This window comes from Sparus aurata, chromosome 5 (genome assembly GCF_900880675.1).
Source record: "Sparus aurata chromosome 5, fSpaAur1.1, whole genome shotgun sequence".
Classification (NCBI taxonomy): Eukaryota; Metazoa; Chordata; class Actinopteri; order Spariformes; family Sparidae; genus Sparus; species Sparus aurata.
This window is the reverse complement of record NC_044191.1, coordinates 13,500,791-13,518,584: the sequence shown is the minus strand read 5'-3', so window position 1 is coordinate 13,518,584 and position 17,794 is coordinate 13,500,791. Positions and strand designations below refer to the sequence as shown.

The following is a 17,794-nucleotide window of genomic DNA, read 5'->3' as shown; positions in this document are numbered from 1 at the left end:
TTCCTCTTCATTTGTGTGAACAGTAATTCAGGAAAAAAGGAGACAACTGTCTTTTAGTCATTTTTTATTTTTGTGGTGAGTTTGCTCATGGCTAAATGGTATTCTTGTTTTTATCTCTACCGTGTTTGCATGTGTGCCTCTCACCTGTGGTATGAAGAACAGGTCTGACAAGACTTCCGCTTCCTGACACCAAACACCAAACACTGCTGAGCGGCTGTTCAGCATTCACAACGCTTTGACCGTCTTCTTGGTTTCACAGGAAATTCTATTTGCTCACTGTGTTTTTTTTTTGTTTTTTTTGTTTTTTTGTGGAGAATGACCATCAACAATTTCTCAATAGAATATGATGCTATCAACAGCAAGAACACCTTCACAAATGGAGATACCATGAATGGAAGAGTCATCGTGGAGACTTCCAAGGAAATTCAGATCCAGGCGCTTGTTTTCATAGCACAAGGAAAAGCTAGTGTTCGCTGGACTGAACATTACGGACAACATCAGACCCGTGTGTACTGGGCTGATGAGAAATATTATGACGTGAAACACCATATCTTGAGAGAGGCAAGACAAGATGGTAACGTATTAAATTGATTAATTTATTGATATGTGATACACTGAAGCTAATCCAATGATTTTGAGATAATGAGCCAATATTGATCAAATGTTTAAAGATGTATGATTCATTCTGTTCCAGGCACTGAAGTCATCGGGAAAGGAAGACATGTGTTTCCTTTTTCCTTCCAGATTCCTGACAGGTGCCTATTCTTCACTTAATCTTTTTCTTTAGATTGATGCTTTACTTCAGTTAAATCCATTTTCTATTCTTGCACTTCACAGGAAAATCCCATCATCGTTCAAAGGCTGTGTTGGCAAAATTGTTCATAAGGTAAAGGCAGAGCTGAAACAGTCAATGAAGCTAACCAAAAAGGCCAAAACTCACTTCACATTTGTGTCCAAAGCAGACATGGACATTCCTGAACTTATGGTAAGAAATCACAGTCTTTAAAAAAATGCAAACATTTAATAATGAATTTAGTCTAAGCAGAAGAGGCAACTTTCTATGTTCATTTAATGTGGGGACGTGTGCTTTTAGGAACCCCAGCATGGTGCCAAGGATAAATCTGTCAAAGTTTTTGGCTCTGGAAGCATTTCAATGGATGTTCACACCAAGCGGATGGGATACAAGCAAGGTAATAATCTAGTCTGGAAGAGGAACTCCTGCTCCTGAAAGGTGTCTGCCATTTCATCACCCTTCACACACCTCCCTCATGTCATGCAACACGTTCCTCTTCCTTAACCTGTCTCCACCTATCTGAAAACAGGGAACTTGTGATCCAATGAGTGCTATGTAGAAAATGTTTTTGTGAGTTATACCAGAGATCAGACTCTGGACTGACAAAGTGACATTGTAGTTGCAGCTGTTCATTCTGCAACTGCTGAAATAATTCTCTACTTTTGTGTGCGCTGAACTAAATTCAAGGCAACAGGGAACTTAAACTCAAGGCACAGAGGGCGTAAGATGTGGGGGAGGGTTAATCAAGTTCCAACACCACATACAATACAAATTGCAGCTTTCATCCCATGTGCAATCAACATTAGTATATAAAAGCTTATTAACATCCTTCATTTGATTCCTGTATAATTTTGTTTTGAATCATTTTAAGTAAACAATATTTGGGGCATATATCAAATAATTGCAATAAATCCACAATCATTCAACACTTTTTTAAATGTAATTTGTCTTCCACGACAAGAGTAGAGAGATATTGGTCTCAACGTGACCACCTCGCAAAATAGAGGTTGAGTAAACGTAATTCAAATTTAGTTTTTTCCAGTTTGTGCATTGTGTCAAATTAGTAGTGTTTACATATAGAACAATAAACATCACACACTACGGGCAGTTGTACACAGTTCGGCTCATGCTATGCTACGGAAAGGAAATATGTTTTTCAACACGCTATAGAACATGTTTCTGTTACTGTGGTCACTTGTCAGTCTAGTCTGCGTCATACAGAAACTAAATACACATGATCCTATCACAAAATCATAATCAGCATCAACTGCTGACTGGATTTCTTTTCTCTACTTTACAGGCGAGGATCTCCAAGTCACGGTGGAAATCAACAACCGCTCAAGTCGTTCGGTGAAGCCCAAATTCGTACTGTACGAGAAGAGGAGCTTCTTTGCCCAGGGCCGCAGGAGAGTTCACACCAATGAGATCCTTAAGGAGAAGGTTGAAGCCATCGAATCCTCCAACAAGGAGACTGTGACCAAGGTGATCACCATTCCCAGGGAACTGCCTCCCTCCATCACGAACTGCTCCATCATTAAGTTGGAGTACAGGCTGAAGGTAAACTGCAGCACATTATGGTCTTTTCTGAGAAGTTCTCCTGATTATATGCTTGATTACAATTAGAGTCGCTACTGACGGGGAGCTTGTGGGGCTTTTCTCCCTGTACTTTTAGTTGTAGGTTTTATTTCTCAGTTATTGGTGACACAAAATTTAAATAATGATATTATAAACTATCTAAAAAAACTACGCTGATAATTTTAAATATAAAAAAAGGCAAAGGAAGTATTTTCCTCAGGTACAGTAAAATTACTGAAACTACAGTAACTAAAGAAACTTTTCAAAAATAGGCAGAGGACAACTGAAATCATTAAGACAATGAGCAGTGCTGAACTCACCTAAGTGAAGGGAGAGAAAACCTACAGTAAACCAGTGGGGACCTCTAGTGACCAAATGAACAAATGAAACCTAAGAAATGTAAGAATGCACCAGTCCACTGAACTAAACTCCAAAACCTGACATTATAACATCTTCACTGTTTTCCACAGGTCTACCTCGACGTTAAATATGCTTCAGACCCCGAAATCAAAATCCCTGTAGTCGTCCTGCCCTACTCTAAGGCTCCTGATGTGAAACAGCCACCTCCTTCTGCTGGCTTTGGATTTGAAGCTTTCGGGGGGCCAAATCAAGCACCCTGGGGCAGGGCACCCCAACAGCAGCCAGCACCCCAACCTATTGATCCCCCACCCGCCTATGGAGCATATGCAATGTATCCCTCATATCCTGATTATGGCAAATATCAGGATGCACTGTAAATATGCCACAGAATTAGCATTGCACTCAAGATTCCTCATGTACATTTGAGAAAATTGTCAAAATCGATGCAATAAAAACAAAGATATCTTTTTTTCTATTCCATGGATTTTCCAAACTTCCCTTCTCAAAACCTGGTGCCTATATTTCCCACGATGCAACTCGACCAACAGTCGAAGCAGTTTGCCCCCTCTGGAGCCACAGAAGGGTTTATACAATTTGCTTCACATACCGTACGCAACAATGCCTCTCTGGACCTGTGAACAACCTTTAATCTGTCATGTTTCACTTCCTGTCTCAAGATTCAGCATTCTGGCATCACATCACAGCTGGAATAAATGGCAGGAAGAAACAAATAAGGCTGAGATGAACTACTCACAAAGCAAATTATTGTACAAATTATATTTATTTAATGTCCACGAAAAAATGTGCATCAAGTGTTTTGTTGTCTTTATAGTAGCTGTTGTCGGGCCAATAATTAGATACAGTTCTTACTGAGCCCTAAAGTGTAAAATGTTAAGTTATTATGAAATCAATACCTGGATAATTGTGCAAATGTGTGTAAATATGTGATTGTACCAGTAATTTTGAATGTCCCAAAATAAGATTTTTATTTCATCGTTCTCACTTGAACAAATATGTTTTTAGACGGTTGCATTTCATGGCACGATGTCCCTTTTTATCCAATAAGACGACAGTGGTGTTGGGACGAGTTATCGGCATCACCTCTCAGCCAATCACACACCCCCTGCTTCTCCTGAAAAACCTCATCAGCTGCTGCCAGAGCCTGCCGGTTTGCTACTGTTAGCAGAGTTTGTGTTGTGTTAATGAAGAACAGCAAAATAATGGAGGTCAAACCTGATTGTTCCTCTAAGAACTGGTTGTTCATAAAAGGTAACTTCTCACTCACATTTTCCATTCACTGGGTACATGAATGTAATAAAACGCCTCTTTTCTATTTCCTCTTCATTTGTGTGAACAATCATTTAGGAAAAAAAGACAAGACTGTCTTTTAGTCATTTATATTATTTCCTTTCCCTCAATGTGAACATTCCTGGTCATTTATCTGTAACTTCCTCTGGACTAAAATCCCATTATGTCAAACATTACATGCATTACACAGGGTGTGAATGGAAATGTGTTTGACATAATTGGAAAATGTGTAATGTGATGCACTGAATGTGTGTCAAAAACCCAGATTAAATTACATTGCTGCATTTAAAATTTGAATGTTTCATTGTTTAATGTTCAGGACCATAACTGTCAAAATAAACTGTACAATAAATGTTAACATTTCTTCTTTTTGGGGTGAGTTTGCTCACAGCTAAATGGTTATCTTGCCTCTCATCTGTGGTATGAAGAACAGGTTTAATAACATTCCACTGCCTGACACCAGATATGAACACTGCTGAGTGGCTGTTCAGAGTTCACATGGCTTTGACTTTCTTGTTGGTTTCACAGGAGATTTTGATTTGCTCACTGTGTTCTTTTTTTGTGGAGAATGACCATCAACAATTTCTCAATAGAATATGATGCTATCAACAGCAAGAACACCTTCACAAATGGAGATACCATGAATGGCAGAGTCATCGTGGAGACTTCCAAGGAAACTCAGATCCAGTCGCTTGTTTTCATTGCACAAGGAAAAGCTAGTGTTCGCTGGACTGAACATCATGGACAAAAACGGACCCGTAGATACTGGGCTGATGAGAAATATTATGACGTGAAACACCATATCTTGAGAGAGGCAAGACAAGATGGTAACGTATTAAATTGTTTAATTTATTGATATGTGATACACTGAAGCTAATCAACGACTTTGAGATAATGAGCAAATATTGATCAAATGTTTAAAGATGCATGATTCATTCTGTTCCAGGCACTGAAGTCATCGGGAAAGGAAGACATGTGTTTCCTTTTTCCTTCCAGATTCCTGACAGGTGCCTATTCTTCACTTAATCTTTTTCTTTAGATTGATGCTTTACTTCAGTTAAATTCATTTTCAATTATTGAACTTCACAGTAAAATCCCATCATCGTTCAAAGGCCGTGAGGGCAAAATTGTTCACAAGGTAAAGGCAGAGCTGAAACAGTCAATGAAGCTGACCAAAAAGGCCAAAACTCACTTCACATTTGTGTCCAAAGCAGACATGGACATTCCTGGACTTATGGTAAGAAATCCTTAGTCTTTATAAAAATGCAAACATTTAATAATGAATGTAGTCTAAGCAGAAGAGGCAACTATCTATGTTCATTTAATGTGGGGACGTGTGCTTTTAGGAACCCCAGCATGGTGCCAAGGATAAATCTGTCAAAGTTTTTGGCTCTGGAAGCATTTCAATGGATGTTCACACCAAGCGGATGGGATACAAGCAAGGTAATAATCTAGTCTGGAAGAGGAACTCCTGCTCCTGAAACGTGTCTGCCATTTCATGACCCTTCACACACCTCCCTCATGTCATACAACACGTTCCTCTTCCTTAACCTGTCTCCACCTATCTGAAAACAGGGAACGTGTGATACACTGAGTGCAACGTAGAAATTGTTTTTGTGAGTTATACCAGAGATGAAACTCTGGACTGACTCTGCAACTGCTGAAATATTTCTCTTCTGTGCTCATTGAAGTGATTCAAAGCAACAGGGAACTTAACCCTAAGGCAGGAGAGGGTCAGTCCAGGTTCAACACCACATTTTTGCCTTGCTAACTTGCTAACTTCAGATCTTTGCTTCAGTGCTCAAGCAAAAGAGGGTTATTCAGTCTTGCTTCCTACATGTGAAAATTGTTATTTTGTCCAAAATAAGAGGAAATAACAGGAAGAGCAAACATTTGCCAAAGTACTGTGTGTTAGGAGCAAAGGAAATACCTTTTTCAACACGCTGAAGAACATGTTTCTATCACTGTGGTCGTTTGTCAGTCTAATGTGCATCATACAAAAACCTCCTATCACAAAATCTTAATCAGTGTCATCTGCTGACTGGGTTCCTTTTCTCTACTTTACAGGCGAGGATCTCCAAGTCACGGTGGAAATCAACAACCGCTCAAGTCGTTCGGTGAAGCCCAAATTCGTACTGTACGATAAGAGGAGCTTCTTTGCCCAGGGCCGCAGGAGAGTTCACACCAATGAGATCCTTAAGGACGAGGTTGAGATTCTTGAATCCTCCAACAAGGAGACTGTGACCAAGGTGATCACCATCCCCAGGGAACTGCCTCCCTCCATCACGAACTGCTCCATCATTAAGCTGGAGTACAGGCTGAAGGTAAACTGCAGCGCGTTATGGTCTTTTCTGAGAAGTTCTGCTGATTATATGCTTGATTACAATTAGAGTCGCTACTGACGGGGAGTTGTGGGGCTTTTATTTTCCTCATTTACTGTAAAATGACTGAAACTACAGTAAATAGAGAAATCTTTTAAACATAGGCATAGAACAACTAGACACAATCATAACATCTTCAATGTTTTCCACAGGTCTACCTCGATGTTAAATATGCTTCAGACCCAGAGATCAAAATCCCTGTAGTCGTCCTGCCCCACTCTAAGGCCCCTGATGTGAAACAGCCACCTCCAACTGCTGGCTTTGGATTTGAGGTGTTTGGGGGCCCAAATCCAGCGCCCTGGAACGGGGCACCCCAACAACAACCGGCACCCCGACCTATTGACCCCCCACCCACCTATGGAGCATACGCAGTGTACCCCTCCTATCCCGATTCTGGCAAATATCAGGATGCACTTTAGATACGGCACAGATTTAGCAACGCAAGTCACATACTCAAGTCAAAGCCTTTATTGTCATTTGCAAAGTTAAATTGGTCCTTAGCTATCCACTTTGAATGTGGTTGTACAATGAAGGAGAAGGTATAAAAATATTCATAAAATACCTAGAAAAAAATAAAAAGAGCAATAAGATGAAAATATATACCAATGGGCAATGTACAGTATGCAAATATAAGAGTTAGAGTCATGATGGACAGTTGAAATAGCGTTCAATTCGATGCAGTAGGACCAGATATACCTTTTTTGTTCCGTGCATCATTCATTCTTGTAAAAACCTGGTGCCTACATTACCCACAATGCAACTTGATAGAGCGCTCGGTAACCTTCACAGTAACGGTTCAACTGTCAAACAATGGGTGTACAATTTTCACTAAACTCATGGATGCTGCCTCTTCATTCATGATTTTAAATAAAAATTAACGTTCTTCTCATGCTTCTGTAAAGTGCATTTATTTGCTCTCAGACATCTTCAAATGAGGCAAGTCCGCCTCAGTGTGCTTGGTGTTCTGTCTTTCTTTTTCCTCCAGCTACTCTTCCATCTTTCTTTCTTCCCGACTGACTCTCCCTGTTGTCAGGTTTAGTCAGCTGGAGCCAGGTGTTTTTCTTAAGCGCAGATAATCCAGCAGTCAACCCTCGGAGGGCTCGTCTGAACTGAAATGTAAAATGAGAAAAAAAAAAATCCTAGCATTTACACGCTTATCGTCTTTGTAAACCCCCATCTTATTGACTAAACACTTGAAGTCAAACACAGTGTGATACGCCAAACAGTACATACGACTCTGCCTCTGTCCCGATTTTCATGTTTCAGCAGCTGACTCAAAAGGACGTTGACACTCACTTTGCATTCTGTGTATCTCAGTGGTATGCAAATAGTTTTGAGTGCCTGTATAATACATGTTAATCATGCTTTACCTGTCACCTGAACGGCTCATACCCACCTGCTCAGGTTTTTCCACTCACCTTCCCTCATTGGCCCTGCAGTAGATAGAATACACCCGCCCGTTTCAGCTCGAACACCAGCAGCCTGTACATTGTGCACAGCCTTTTGCTCTGCCTGCCCAACCTGGCCTGCATGAATCCCCCACCTGCTCCTTTGGCTTCTGCATTTCGGCCTGACCCATTTTCAGATTTGTTTCCCTGGCTTTAAATCCGCCCTCCTGGCTTTGACTTTCGCCTATTTTTTTTTTACAAGTAAAAGGGAAATGTGAACGTGAACACCCAACTTGCTTGTCTCTGAGTCATGCATCTAGATTCTACGGATCCCTTACGATATGAAATAGATTAAATGTGTTTCTCCAACAAAGTTAAAGCTGTTTTATGGGTCTGCTATGTTAGGTGGACATATTTCCTCATTATGCTGACAAAAACCTTTGCCAGTTGGTGACAACTGTGTTGTCCCCATGAAATGAATGAATAGAACTGACATTAAATAAACCAGATTATGAAAATGCCAGCAGGAATAATAAATTTTCTGATTGTTCTGTTTTATATTTTTACTATTTTCGGTATATAATTTCATAAACATAATGTTAATGATAAGGTAAGCATGTTTTGCAGTGCTGCACTGTGGTTTTCACCTTGTTTTCGCTAGCATTCACTGAGTAATACCAATGAGTTTGCACACATATAACACAGTGTTATAGTCTGTTGTCGAAGTACATGCATAACGTCATTCTCATTTGGCCTAATCTAGCCTGCGAGGCTGGCTGGCTAGAGTTACCTACGTGAAAGTGACACCTGTAGCCCTTGATCACGTGACCCTGTTTGACACAGATGCAGGTTCTGGAAACGACCCATGCTGCAGTGCGTACGCCTGCCAAACAAAAGGCCATCGTGGATCAAGTCAAACCTGCCTGGAAGGAGATCATCCTCTCGCCTTCATTCCACAACCTTTAGGAAAGGTTATTTGATATCGCCTTATCATGACTGTTAGGCATTTCTCATTGGATTACAACAAGCTGAATGAACGAGGCACCTTCTCTCCCGGGGACACCCTCTCAGGGAGGGTGACAGTGGTGACCAGCAAGGAAACCAAGGCGCAGTGTTTTTCGGTCAAAGCCAAAGGAAAAGCGAAGGTGACATGGCATGAACAACAAGGACAAGCCACGGGGGTCCACAGTGAAAAGAAGAAATACTTTTATTTTGAACATATCATTCTACAGGATAAAAACAAAGGCGATGGTTTGTATTGTTGCTCTCTTGTGCCAATAGAAAGAAGAAAGCAACATAGTTTGAAGCTGTGATAAATGTATATGTTAAAAAAAAAACATTTATCTTTATTAGGTTCAGAAATCATCAGCGCTGGGAGAAATGTGTATCCGTTCACCTTTGTGATTCCAAATATGTAAGTGAGCTAATGTAACCTAATTCCTGGAATGTTTACACTGATCATAAGCACTTCCTGTCGGCTGGTGAGATCAAATAATCTCCCTCATTTATTTGGATTATTATTATTATTTCCCTACAGAGACATGCCTTCATCTTATGTTGGGAAGTGGGGCAAAATTACATATAGCCTGCGAGCTAAACTGACTCAGTCCATTTGGCACGTCCACAAAACCAAGACCGAGTTCCCTTTTCTGACCAAGTCCGAGTTCCCCTTCGCCTCCAAATCAGAAATGATCATCATTGGACTGAAGGTATAGAATTTATTTTCATTCAGGTTGTTCCAGTCAGATTTGTATCAGCCTAGCTCAGTCAACGGTATCAAACATCAACATCATCGACCTTTATTTTGTAGGAGCAGCAATGTGTGACCAGGATCTCATTTTATGGCTCCGATAAGGTTACAATGAATGTCACTTCGGAGCAAATGGGAGTAAAGCAAGGTGAGCACATTTCACTTAGAACACATTTTTCTGAAAGGCTCTGACAGAAATATTAATGATGTTTTTTCCTGAATGTAAACAGGTGAGGCGTTGGGGGTCTCTGTTGAAGTACTCAATGAGTCAGCGCGCACAGTAACCCCCAGTTTCTACCTGTGTGAGAAGCAGACCTTTGCGGCTCAATCGAAGAGGATAGTGCACACCGATGACATGCTGTTTGGGAGCGGAGACTCTGTTCCGGCTCAGACCAGTTGGACTATAACCAAAGTTCTGAGCATCCCCCCGCAGCTTCCCCCGACCTTCTTCAACTGCTGCATGATGAAGCTCGAGTACAGACTCAAGGTATTCATATTGTTGTCACAAACATGGTATAGTGGCATTGGTTCACAGTTAACACTGTTTCTAAACCAGCTCAAGTCAGTCTTGATCATAGTGACTGAAATATATACTGACTCCAGAGGTGGCTATACTTTTTGTCATCAGAAAGCTCCCAATTTTGCATCTTCAATTTATCAAATAGATGGATCTACTTACTGGGTTCATGTTTGCCATGGGTATCCAGGACAATCTCAAATTGGCCCCCCCAGCAAATTATTTCATTGGTTAGAGATTATTTTAAGGCCTCTTTGGGCCCTCCAAAGACCCAGGGCCTTGGACAAGTGACCCGGTGTTCCCTGCAATCGGCGGTCCTGCAAGTATCACATCCTATTGGGGAGTTAGTGGCGGTCATTGTGGAGACAGCCACAGACCAGCAGACACAGATGAGAAAGTGTTTCTTTGACATTACTTAAAGGATGGTACACGAGCATTTACATGCTAATATTGATTGCAGAAATTTGTATTAAAGAAAACCATATATTTTTGATTTCACACAACATGCAAATTTACTTTAAATTTCCTAAAATAATAATAATCTGTTGTTGTTTTTTTCAGATGACATTAATGACACAGCTAATAATGTTCTGAGAAGAAATTAGTCAATATTTTATGATACCCATCATTAATAAATGGTAATTGTATAGTTTATTAAACTTTAGCTAAACGTTCACTTATAACACATGATGAAATGCTTTATAAACCATTTATCAGGCAATTGTTATTGTAAATCTGGTGTTTGCAATAGCCTTACAGTAGTTTATTCTAGGGGCCTCCAGGGACCTCAGTTCTTGTTGTCCTGGGGTCATTCTGACCCCAAATTAAATCTTTTGCCATCAAAATATGCTTTGTATTCATCAATTGGTGTGAAAATAATGTTCCAAATTCCAAAACGAAGGGAAGAATTTGTGGTAATGGGTTGGACCGAAGTAAGACTAAAGGTGTTACACAGAACTGATTGACAATTTACACTGTATGCTTCAAATAACAGTCAAACCAGACAGGGAGGACAAAAGGTGTAAGGCAATCGGGAGGACATTACAAGGTTAATATGAAGCAAAGCAAACGTTCACCGTTGACTTGAGGGTCACAGGACGGGAGGTGGGAGAAGCCTTGTGAAGAGCCACAGAGGAGGGGTTCCCTCTGCGATAGATGTCACATGTACACAACAGAACAACAAAATCACAATTTACAAACTGTCCATGATTTGCTTGTTGAAAATTATGCTTAGATACAGCTGCACAAACACATCTTCCTTCAGTGTGGCAGACATGATGACAACAGTGCCGCACTGTGGCTATATGAGAGTGGAGAGAGGCCAGGAGAGAGGAGGAGGAGGAGGAGGAGGAGGAGGAGGAGGAGGGGTTAAAGGGGACAGCCCTCATGGCTTGTCTGCACACTGGTGAGCATACATGTAGGAGAAGGTGTCAGATTACAGCCCAACCTGTTCTGACCGACTATCAGCTCAGAAAGGTTTGGGGTCCGTGTGTTTTCAGTAAACACTGGTGTAAAGGCACAGAGAGAGGAAGTCACCAACCCCAATGGAAAGTCGGGGGATGTTTGGTCATATCAACGTTGTCATGCTTTTATCAATAGTAGAATTCATATAAACGTAAGTAATACAAACGAGTATCATACAAATAGAGTATGCGTGAGCTTGAAACACTATCAGACGTTGTGTTTCTCTGGTGTACAGGTCACTATTGACGTCCCACTGGCAAGAGACGCAGAGATCAAACTCCCTCTGGTCATCCTGCTGGGTTCTCCAAAACCACATCAACAGAAACCAAAGAGATCGATCTGGTTCAGAAAGCTTCCTGGATAGAAACAAATTAAAAAAAATTTAAAAGTGTGCTGCTGAATGATTGAAACAACTACCTGAAGTGCTTGAAAATGTGTTCACTGTGTGTTCTTTTTGTCCACTAGATGGAGATGTGTGTCACTAAGACTGCTAGTGAGAGTTGGCTCATGTGACTAACTCAGATTCTTTACTCAAGTAAAATAGGTTGGAGTTAAAATGCACCTCTGACAACTTTTTAACTTTCACGCTGTACATTTTAACAGGCATATCTGTAACTTTGTCTCCTTATGTTTGCAGAACAGGTTTGTTACTTTAGTTTGAATGAGTTATAGGGGATTATTGATCATTGATGATGACTCCTGACCAGCCCATAATATCTGTATTTGACATCCTGTGAATGAGACTGTCTCTCTGGTGCATTTGCGAACAGCTCATATAAATTCTACTGATTCTACCTTTAAGTGTAATAGTCTTTGCATTACATTACTATTACATGAGGTTCAGTCAGCTTTGCACAGAAATGGCTAATGGATACTTTTTGCTTTTATACTTTGAGCACATTTCGGAGCCTGTACAGTAACGCAGTACAGCACAGTAAAGCAGTTGAATCAGTACTTCTACTTTTACCAGTCTTTTTTACACAGGTGTCTGTACCTCTGCTTGAGTAAAGAACGTGTGTACTTTACTTAATTAACTTGATGTACTTCAAATATCCAAAATAAAATTAAAATAAACTCCTCGAAACTATCTGACATTCTTCTGTCACATTATCAGACTGTTAATAACGATGCATCAGAGAGGTGGAGCCGGTTTTAACTGCTTCATACGCAGTGCGGTGGTTTAGTTGAACGAGGCAGGAAAGACAAAGGTCCGCTACACAAATCTGTTTTCATTTCCGTAAACTATTAGGGAGTTATGGATTGTTAAGCCTCGAACAGTCAGTTAAATGGAGCCATGTGAAACGTTTATGGGGTAAATGTCTCTTTGGTGGAGCTGCTAACAACTCATAGACACGTGAAACACGACGAGAGGCCACAGGCCAGAGCACTTCTGAGTATGCTTTAGCCATACATTATATCGTACAGACACACTGTGGTTTTGTTTTGTTTTTGTCAACGATGGATTGTAAATAATTACATTTGAGGTTACTGTACTTCAGCGCAATTATGAAGTACTTGCACTTTACTTGAGTATTTCCCTTCTTCTCATTTATACTTCCACTCCACTTCATTTTGGAGACAATTACTTTACTTTTACTACCTTACATCTATTTTTTTTATAATTGTAGTCACTCATTACTTTGCAGATACCATACTGCATCAGAGCCAAAGTAGCACATTTTTACATCACAGTAATAGTACAGTAATCAGAAAATACGCTGAGTACTGGATCCAGCAGTCGTCCACCGACAGTATACAGTGGAAACATGCATGCAAATATCTGTAAAATGGACTTTTACTTGTGCTTTCGATACTTAAGTACGTTTGATATCAGATACTTTCTACTACTTTTACTCAAGTGCTACTCGTGTGGGTGACTTTCACTTTTACCAAAGTAATATTCTACGAACTTGTTTCAAAACTGTGTGTATAGAGTAAAAAATCCTATTGTGGAGTTGAAATAAAGTGGTATAAGGAATTGTACAAGTACCTCAAACTGTTCTTAAATGCAGTAGTTGTGTAAATGTACCTCTCCAAAACAGCACTAGTATGTAAAAAGCTGAATTTTGACTTTTGGGATGAACTAGTCCTTTATTAAGATACATTTAAGGTAAATAATGTATTCTCTATAAGACTCTCTTTCAGATTTAACTCTGAAAATGTAAGGAGTCGTTCGCTGTCTCCTCTCAAAGCACCACTGTTGGGAGCAAACATTTATACACCGCAGCAGCAGGACAAAGAATGAATCAGTAAGAGCTGGAGGATTAGATGTTAGGGGATTCTCACGCTCATCCCTGTCCACGGACTCATTTTGCAACAGAGGAAAGTATTGAACAAAGGCACATTCATGATTCTAACTACATGTGTTACCCAACCAGCGGTTCTTAAGTGGAACCAGGCCCAAGTTCTTGAGCAGAGACTCAGAGATCTCTCCCTGCCCAGGAGGGGAAACATGTTGAGAGCTGAGCATTTTATGGTTGGGATCCATCCTGGAAGCATTAGATCTGGCTATTGTGACACCACATACAGCACACCCACCTACCCAGAGAGAGAGTGACAGAGAACGCTGGCTCCGACGCACAGATAGGGATTCAAGATTTCACGTTCAGCTCACAGAACAGGGAATAAAACTGACCGTGTTAGACAGAAAAAAGCAGTGACCAACACGGGCTTCACATTCCACCGCTCTGGTGTGCATGTCCTCAGCGATGCTTTGTGGGAATCTGGAAATTAAACTCATATTTCAGCTCACGTCTGCTCCAATTGACTTGTCATCATGTGTCACTGGAGTCTATTAGAACGCATATTAATATTTAAGTGGAAACACGCAAAACGTGACTCAAATAACATGTCAAAACTGCCTGAAAACCACTTTTAATTTAACAATTACTGTAATAACTTTGAGGGTGTAATGACTATGTTGGGAGAGGAGGACTGACAGCCATTGACATAACTCAAAATGTTAGAATGGGGAAAAAAAACAGGGTCTTAATGCTGTATGACTGAGTAGAAAAATAGAAATGTGCAGTGTGGTTTTATGAAGCACAGAACACAGTGACGATTTAGCTAATTGAGCCTCCCACACCTGCACGAAGATATCTGCAGAGCAGCAGCGTGCTTCGTGTTCTTCAGTAAACTGGAATTGGAGCTTTCACTCTGGTTCGGTTTTGAGGCAGAACAGAGCGTGACAGATTCTTCTAATCCCTGAATCCTACACCTGCATTAAGACGTCTCCAGAGCAGCAGTTTCATGTCATTCAGTTCATTTTTTGGCAGCAGTCGTGGTGTTGGCTATGCTATGTAGCAAAGCCTGCCTGGTAACCAGTCTGGCTCCGTGTACAGTGTGCAGGCTGTCAACCAGCCAGCTCCCTACACGCACACACACACACACGCACACACCCACACACACAAGCACACACACACACCACAGCCTGGTTTTGGAGAAGGGGTAGGGAGGTGTGGCCTCTGGCACCTCCCACCTCCGTAGCCAGAGCGAGTACCATGACAACCATGCGGGCCTGCTGGCGACTCCCTGTCTTCATCGGCCACGGTTGCCATGGTAACTCCCCAAAGGGGCTCCCGCAGATCAGCGGGATGGCCGTCCAGTTGACTAACCCTCTCCCAGCTGGGGAGCGGCTGAGGGAGAGCGAGAGAGCAGAGTGAAGGGGAAGGGAGGGTGTGTGTGTAGTGTGTAGTGTGTGTGTGTGTGTGCCATGAGTGTGCGTGTGTGTTAGTGTGTGTGTATGTGTGTGTGTGTGTGTGTGCTGTGAGTGTGTAGGATGGCACAGAAGAGCCTGAGGAGGGAGAGAGAGAGAGAGAGAGAGAGAGAGAGAGAGAGAGAGAGAGGAGAGTGTGCTCGAGAAGGAGAGAGAGGAAGCAGAGAGAGAGAGAGAGAGAGAGAGAGAGAGAGAGAGAGAGAGAGAGAGACCTCAGAAGGAGACACAGGAGACGGCTAGTCTGACCTGCTGAAGCGGACTATCTCTGCCTACACACCGCCTTTAGCCTGTTAGCCTGATAACAGCGCGGACGGCAAAGATTTGACGAAAACTACACAACATCAGGTTTCACAGTGGTCACAAATATCTCTTCATTAAATTCTCCTCCTCTCTCGGGAGCATCTTTGATCCAGCACACGCTCATTTAGGCGACGTGTACATGCTGATTGAAACGAACATCCTCATACTCGTCTTACTTTAACCGAGCACACATTCAGATGACTCTTCCAAAAGGAAAAGTGCGCCTCTTTCATCTTTCTTCCATTTTTTTTCAATCACGTCAGTAACAAGTACCACTTTTTCGGTTTGGACCCAGTGTAATAGAGCCACAGATGGCTGTGTGTCTGTAGTGCGGTTGGAGAGAGAAATGGCATCACTAGGTCCGCTGGCTGGAGAGTACTGAGGGGCTTTTTCTACTCTCTAATTGCTCCAAGCTGTGTCCCCTTGAAGGCCCGGAGACACACAGATTCTCATGTGTGCTGAGGAGCAGAAAACATTCACTTCATTCACTTAAAGCTCAGATTTCATTCACATTGTTTTTTTGTTTGTTTTCCCGGTTGCTTTAATAGCACAGACAGAAACAGGTGATTCAGTAAAGTACATCGTAATGAAGTTTTTATTTTGGAAAAGCAGAGAGATAAACTTCCCATAGTAAACATTTTCTGATCTATCTTAAGTGCAGAAAAGTTTGATTTCTTCTTTTTTCATATAAAATCCTTCTCATTATTTTAAACGTATAAAAAGTGACACAAGGCAATTCTGTCAGTGTTACAGAAGGCGAGTTGCCAAAACATTCTATACTAATTCAAATAAACTACAGGTTCTCCGTTTGTTTTCTCTATGACACGTGCAATAATACTTCTATCCTAAAACTAGCTCTACATAAAGTGTGTGACTATATTGTGCACTTGTAGTGGTAACCTTTGGAATTACAAATAGTTTTCAATGTTTTAAAAAAAACTCCCTTGACACAAGTTGTTGGATTACACAAAGGATATAAAAACAAAAAAATTCAGTTCAGTTTTATTTATGAAACTCAGAGAAGCATCCTCCCCTGCATAGGTGGACATTGCATATCTTGCAGCCGAAGACACTTTCATGTCGCAGTCCCTTGTTGGTGCAGTTCCTGCAGCGGCGAGAACGCTCTGACATGCGCTCCAGGCGGTGTCCGTACTCTATGGGTGAATCTGCGTGTCTCTTGCGGGCTGCCCGCTCCATGCCCCTCGCCCCTTGGTAGTCTCCGATCAGCTGCTGTGCCAGGCGCACCCGGAAGTGGCGCTGGGTGAACTGCTTGCCATTGAAGCCTGCCGGCGGCGTGCCCCCTCTGCTCTCCCTCAGGATGATGTAGGCGTTGACGATGCACAGATTGACGTAGAACCACAGGAAGTAGCGCCACCACTTCTTGCACGGCCTGCCAACCTGGTAGCATTCCCTCAGCTGGTCGCACAGGTCGACACCCCTCATGTTCTCCTGGTACAACAGCAGGGGCAGCGGGCGAGGGACACCGAAGGACAAACCTGAGCTCTCCATGCTGTCGCTCTCGACATCCCCGTCTGCCTCGCGCAGCTGCCGGCCCGGACTGATACCCACGATACCTGGAGCAGAGTTGGTGGAGAGGCAGCTAACCACCTTGACATCCCGTGTCACCGTGGCAACCAGGTTGCCACGCTGGCACTGGTAGAACTCGCCCTGGGACAGCTTGCCAACGTTACGGGGCCGGAGGACCTCTGGGTAACCTTTGCGCCCCGGCTGGGTGGGCCCGCAGGCGTACAGTCCGTCCCTCAGCAGCCGCTGGAGGAGGGGCACTGAGGTGAAGAAGCTGTCCATGAAGAGATGGTGGTACTGACCCTCAAGGCCACGCACCAGTGATGTCACCACCCTGAAACCCAGCGAGGCCGCCGCCTCGTCTTCATCGGGCTTGCCTACATAGATCTTGGCCCGGTGGCAGTAGCCTGAGCGTGAGTCACACAGCATCCACACTGTCAGCCCCTTCCTCAGGGGCTTGGAGGGCATGTACTGGGTGGGGGAGAAACGTCCCTTCATGACAATGGCACACTTGTCCACGGTCAAACAGCGGTTGGGCGTGTAGGCATCCCACATGGTGTTCTCCACCACATCAAGCAGAGGCCTGACTTTGAAGAGGGCGTCGTACCCACGCTCTCCACGCACAGGCTCGCTCTCACGGTCACACAGCTGGAGGTACTGGGTGAGTTTCTCAAAGCGCCTGGCAGTCATTGTTTTTTTAAAGCCTGCATTTCCTATGA

At 42.4% G+C, this 17,794-nt stretch overlaps 3 protein-coding genes across 3 annotated transcripts; all 3 read left to right on the top strand.

Annotated features, from left to right (window-relative positions):
• The first annotated feature begins 226 nt into the window (after positions 1 to 226).
• On the top strand, positions 227 to 4,327 carry LOC115582140 (arrestin domain-containing protein 3-like). Its single transcript, XM_030417916.1, has 6 exons — positions 227 to 574; positions 695 to 755; positions 838 to 985; positions 1,094 to 1,190; positions 2,094 to 2,350; positions 2,839 to 4,327. The coding sequence occupies exons 1-6, from the start codon at positions 316 to 318 to the stop codon at positions 3,103 to 3,105; spliced, it is 1,089 nt and encodes a 362-aa protein (XP_030273776.1). The 5' UTR covers positions 227 to 315; the 3' UTR covers positions 3,106 to 4,327.
• Positions 4,328 to 4,500: 173 nt separating this feature from the next.
• On the top strand, positions 4,501 to 7,303 carry LOC115582141 (arrestin domain-containing protein 3-like). Its single transcript, XM_030417917.1, has 6 exons — positions 4,501 to 4,863; positions 4,983 to 5,043; positions 5,126 to 5,273; positions 5,383 to 5,479; positions 6,104 to 6,360; positions 6,570 to 7,303. The coding sequence occupies exons 1-6, from the start codon at positions 4,605 to 4,607 to the stop codon at positions 6,834 to 6,836; spliced, it is 1,089 nt and encodes a 362-aa protein (XP_030273777.1). The 5' UTR covers positions 4,501 to 4,604; the 3' UTR covers positions 6,837 to 7,303.
• Positions 7,304 to 8,524: 1,221 nt separating this feature from the next.
• Positions 8,525 to 12,504, top strand: LOC115582104 (arrestin domain-containing protein 3-like). Its single transcript, XM_030417845.1, has 6 exons — positions 8,525 to 9,056; positions 9,159 to 9,219; positions 9,343 to 9,514; positions 9,616 to 9,703; positions 9,786 to 10,042; positions 11,772 to 12,504. The coding sequence occupies exons 1-6, from the start codon at positions 8,798 to 8,800 to the stop codon at positions 11,898 to 11,900; spliced, it is 966 nt and encodes a 321-aa protein (XP_030273705.1). The 5' UTR covers positions 8,525 to 8,797; the 3' UTR covers positions 11,901 to 12,504.
• Positions 12,505 to 17,794: the final 5,290 nt, after the last annotated feature.

Coding starts and splice junctions, on each gene's coding strand:
- LOC115582140 (XM_030417916.1), top strand. CDS start 316: ATGACCATCAACAATTTCTCAATAGAATATGATGCTATCAACAGCAAG. Junction 575..694: donor GAGAGAGGCAAGACAAGATG/GTAACGTATTAA, acceptor ATTCTGTTCCAG/GCACTGAAGTCATCGGGAAA. Junction 2,351..2,838: donor AGTTGGAGTACAGGCTGAAG/GTAAACTGCAGC, acceptor TGTTTTCCACAG/GTCTACCTCGACGTTAAATA.
- LOC115582141 (XM_030417917.1), top strand. CDS start 4,605: ATGACCATCAACAATTTCTCAATAGAATATGATGCTATCAACAGCAAG. Junction 5,480..6,103: donor GCGGATGGGATACAAGCAAG/GTAATAATCTAG, acceptor TCTACTTTACAG/GCGAGGATCTCCAAGTCACG. Junction 6,361..6,569: donor AGCTGGAGTACAGGCTGAAG/GTAAACTGCAGC, acceptor TGTTTTCCACAG/GTCTACCTCGATGTTAAATA.
- LOC115582104 (XM_030417845.1), top strand. CDS start 8,798: ATGACTGTTAGGCATTTCTCATTGGATTACAACAAGCTGAATGAACGA. Junction 9,057..9,158: donor GGATAAAAACAAAGGCGATG/GTTTGTATTGTT, acceptor TATCTTTATTAG/GTTCAGAAATCATCAGCGCT. Junction 9,704..9,785: donor GCAAATGGGAGTAAAGCAAG/GTGAGCACATTT, acceptor GAATGTAAACAG/GTGAGGCGTTGGGGGTCTCT.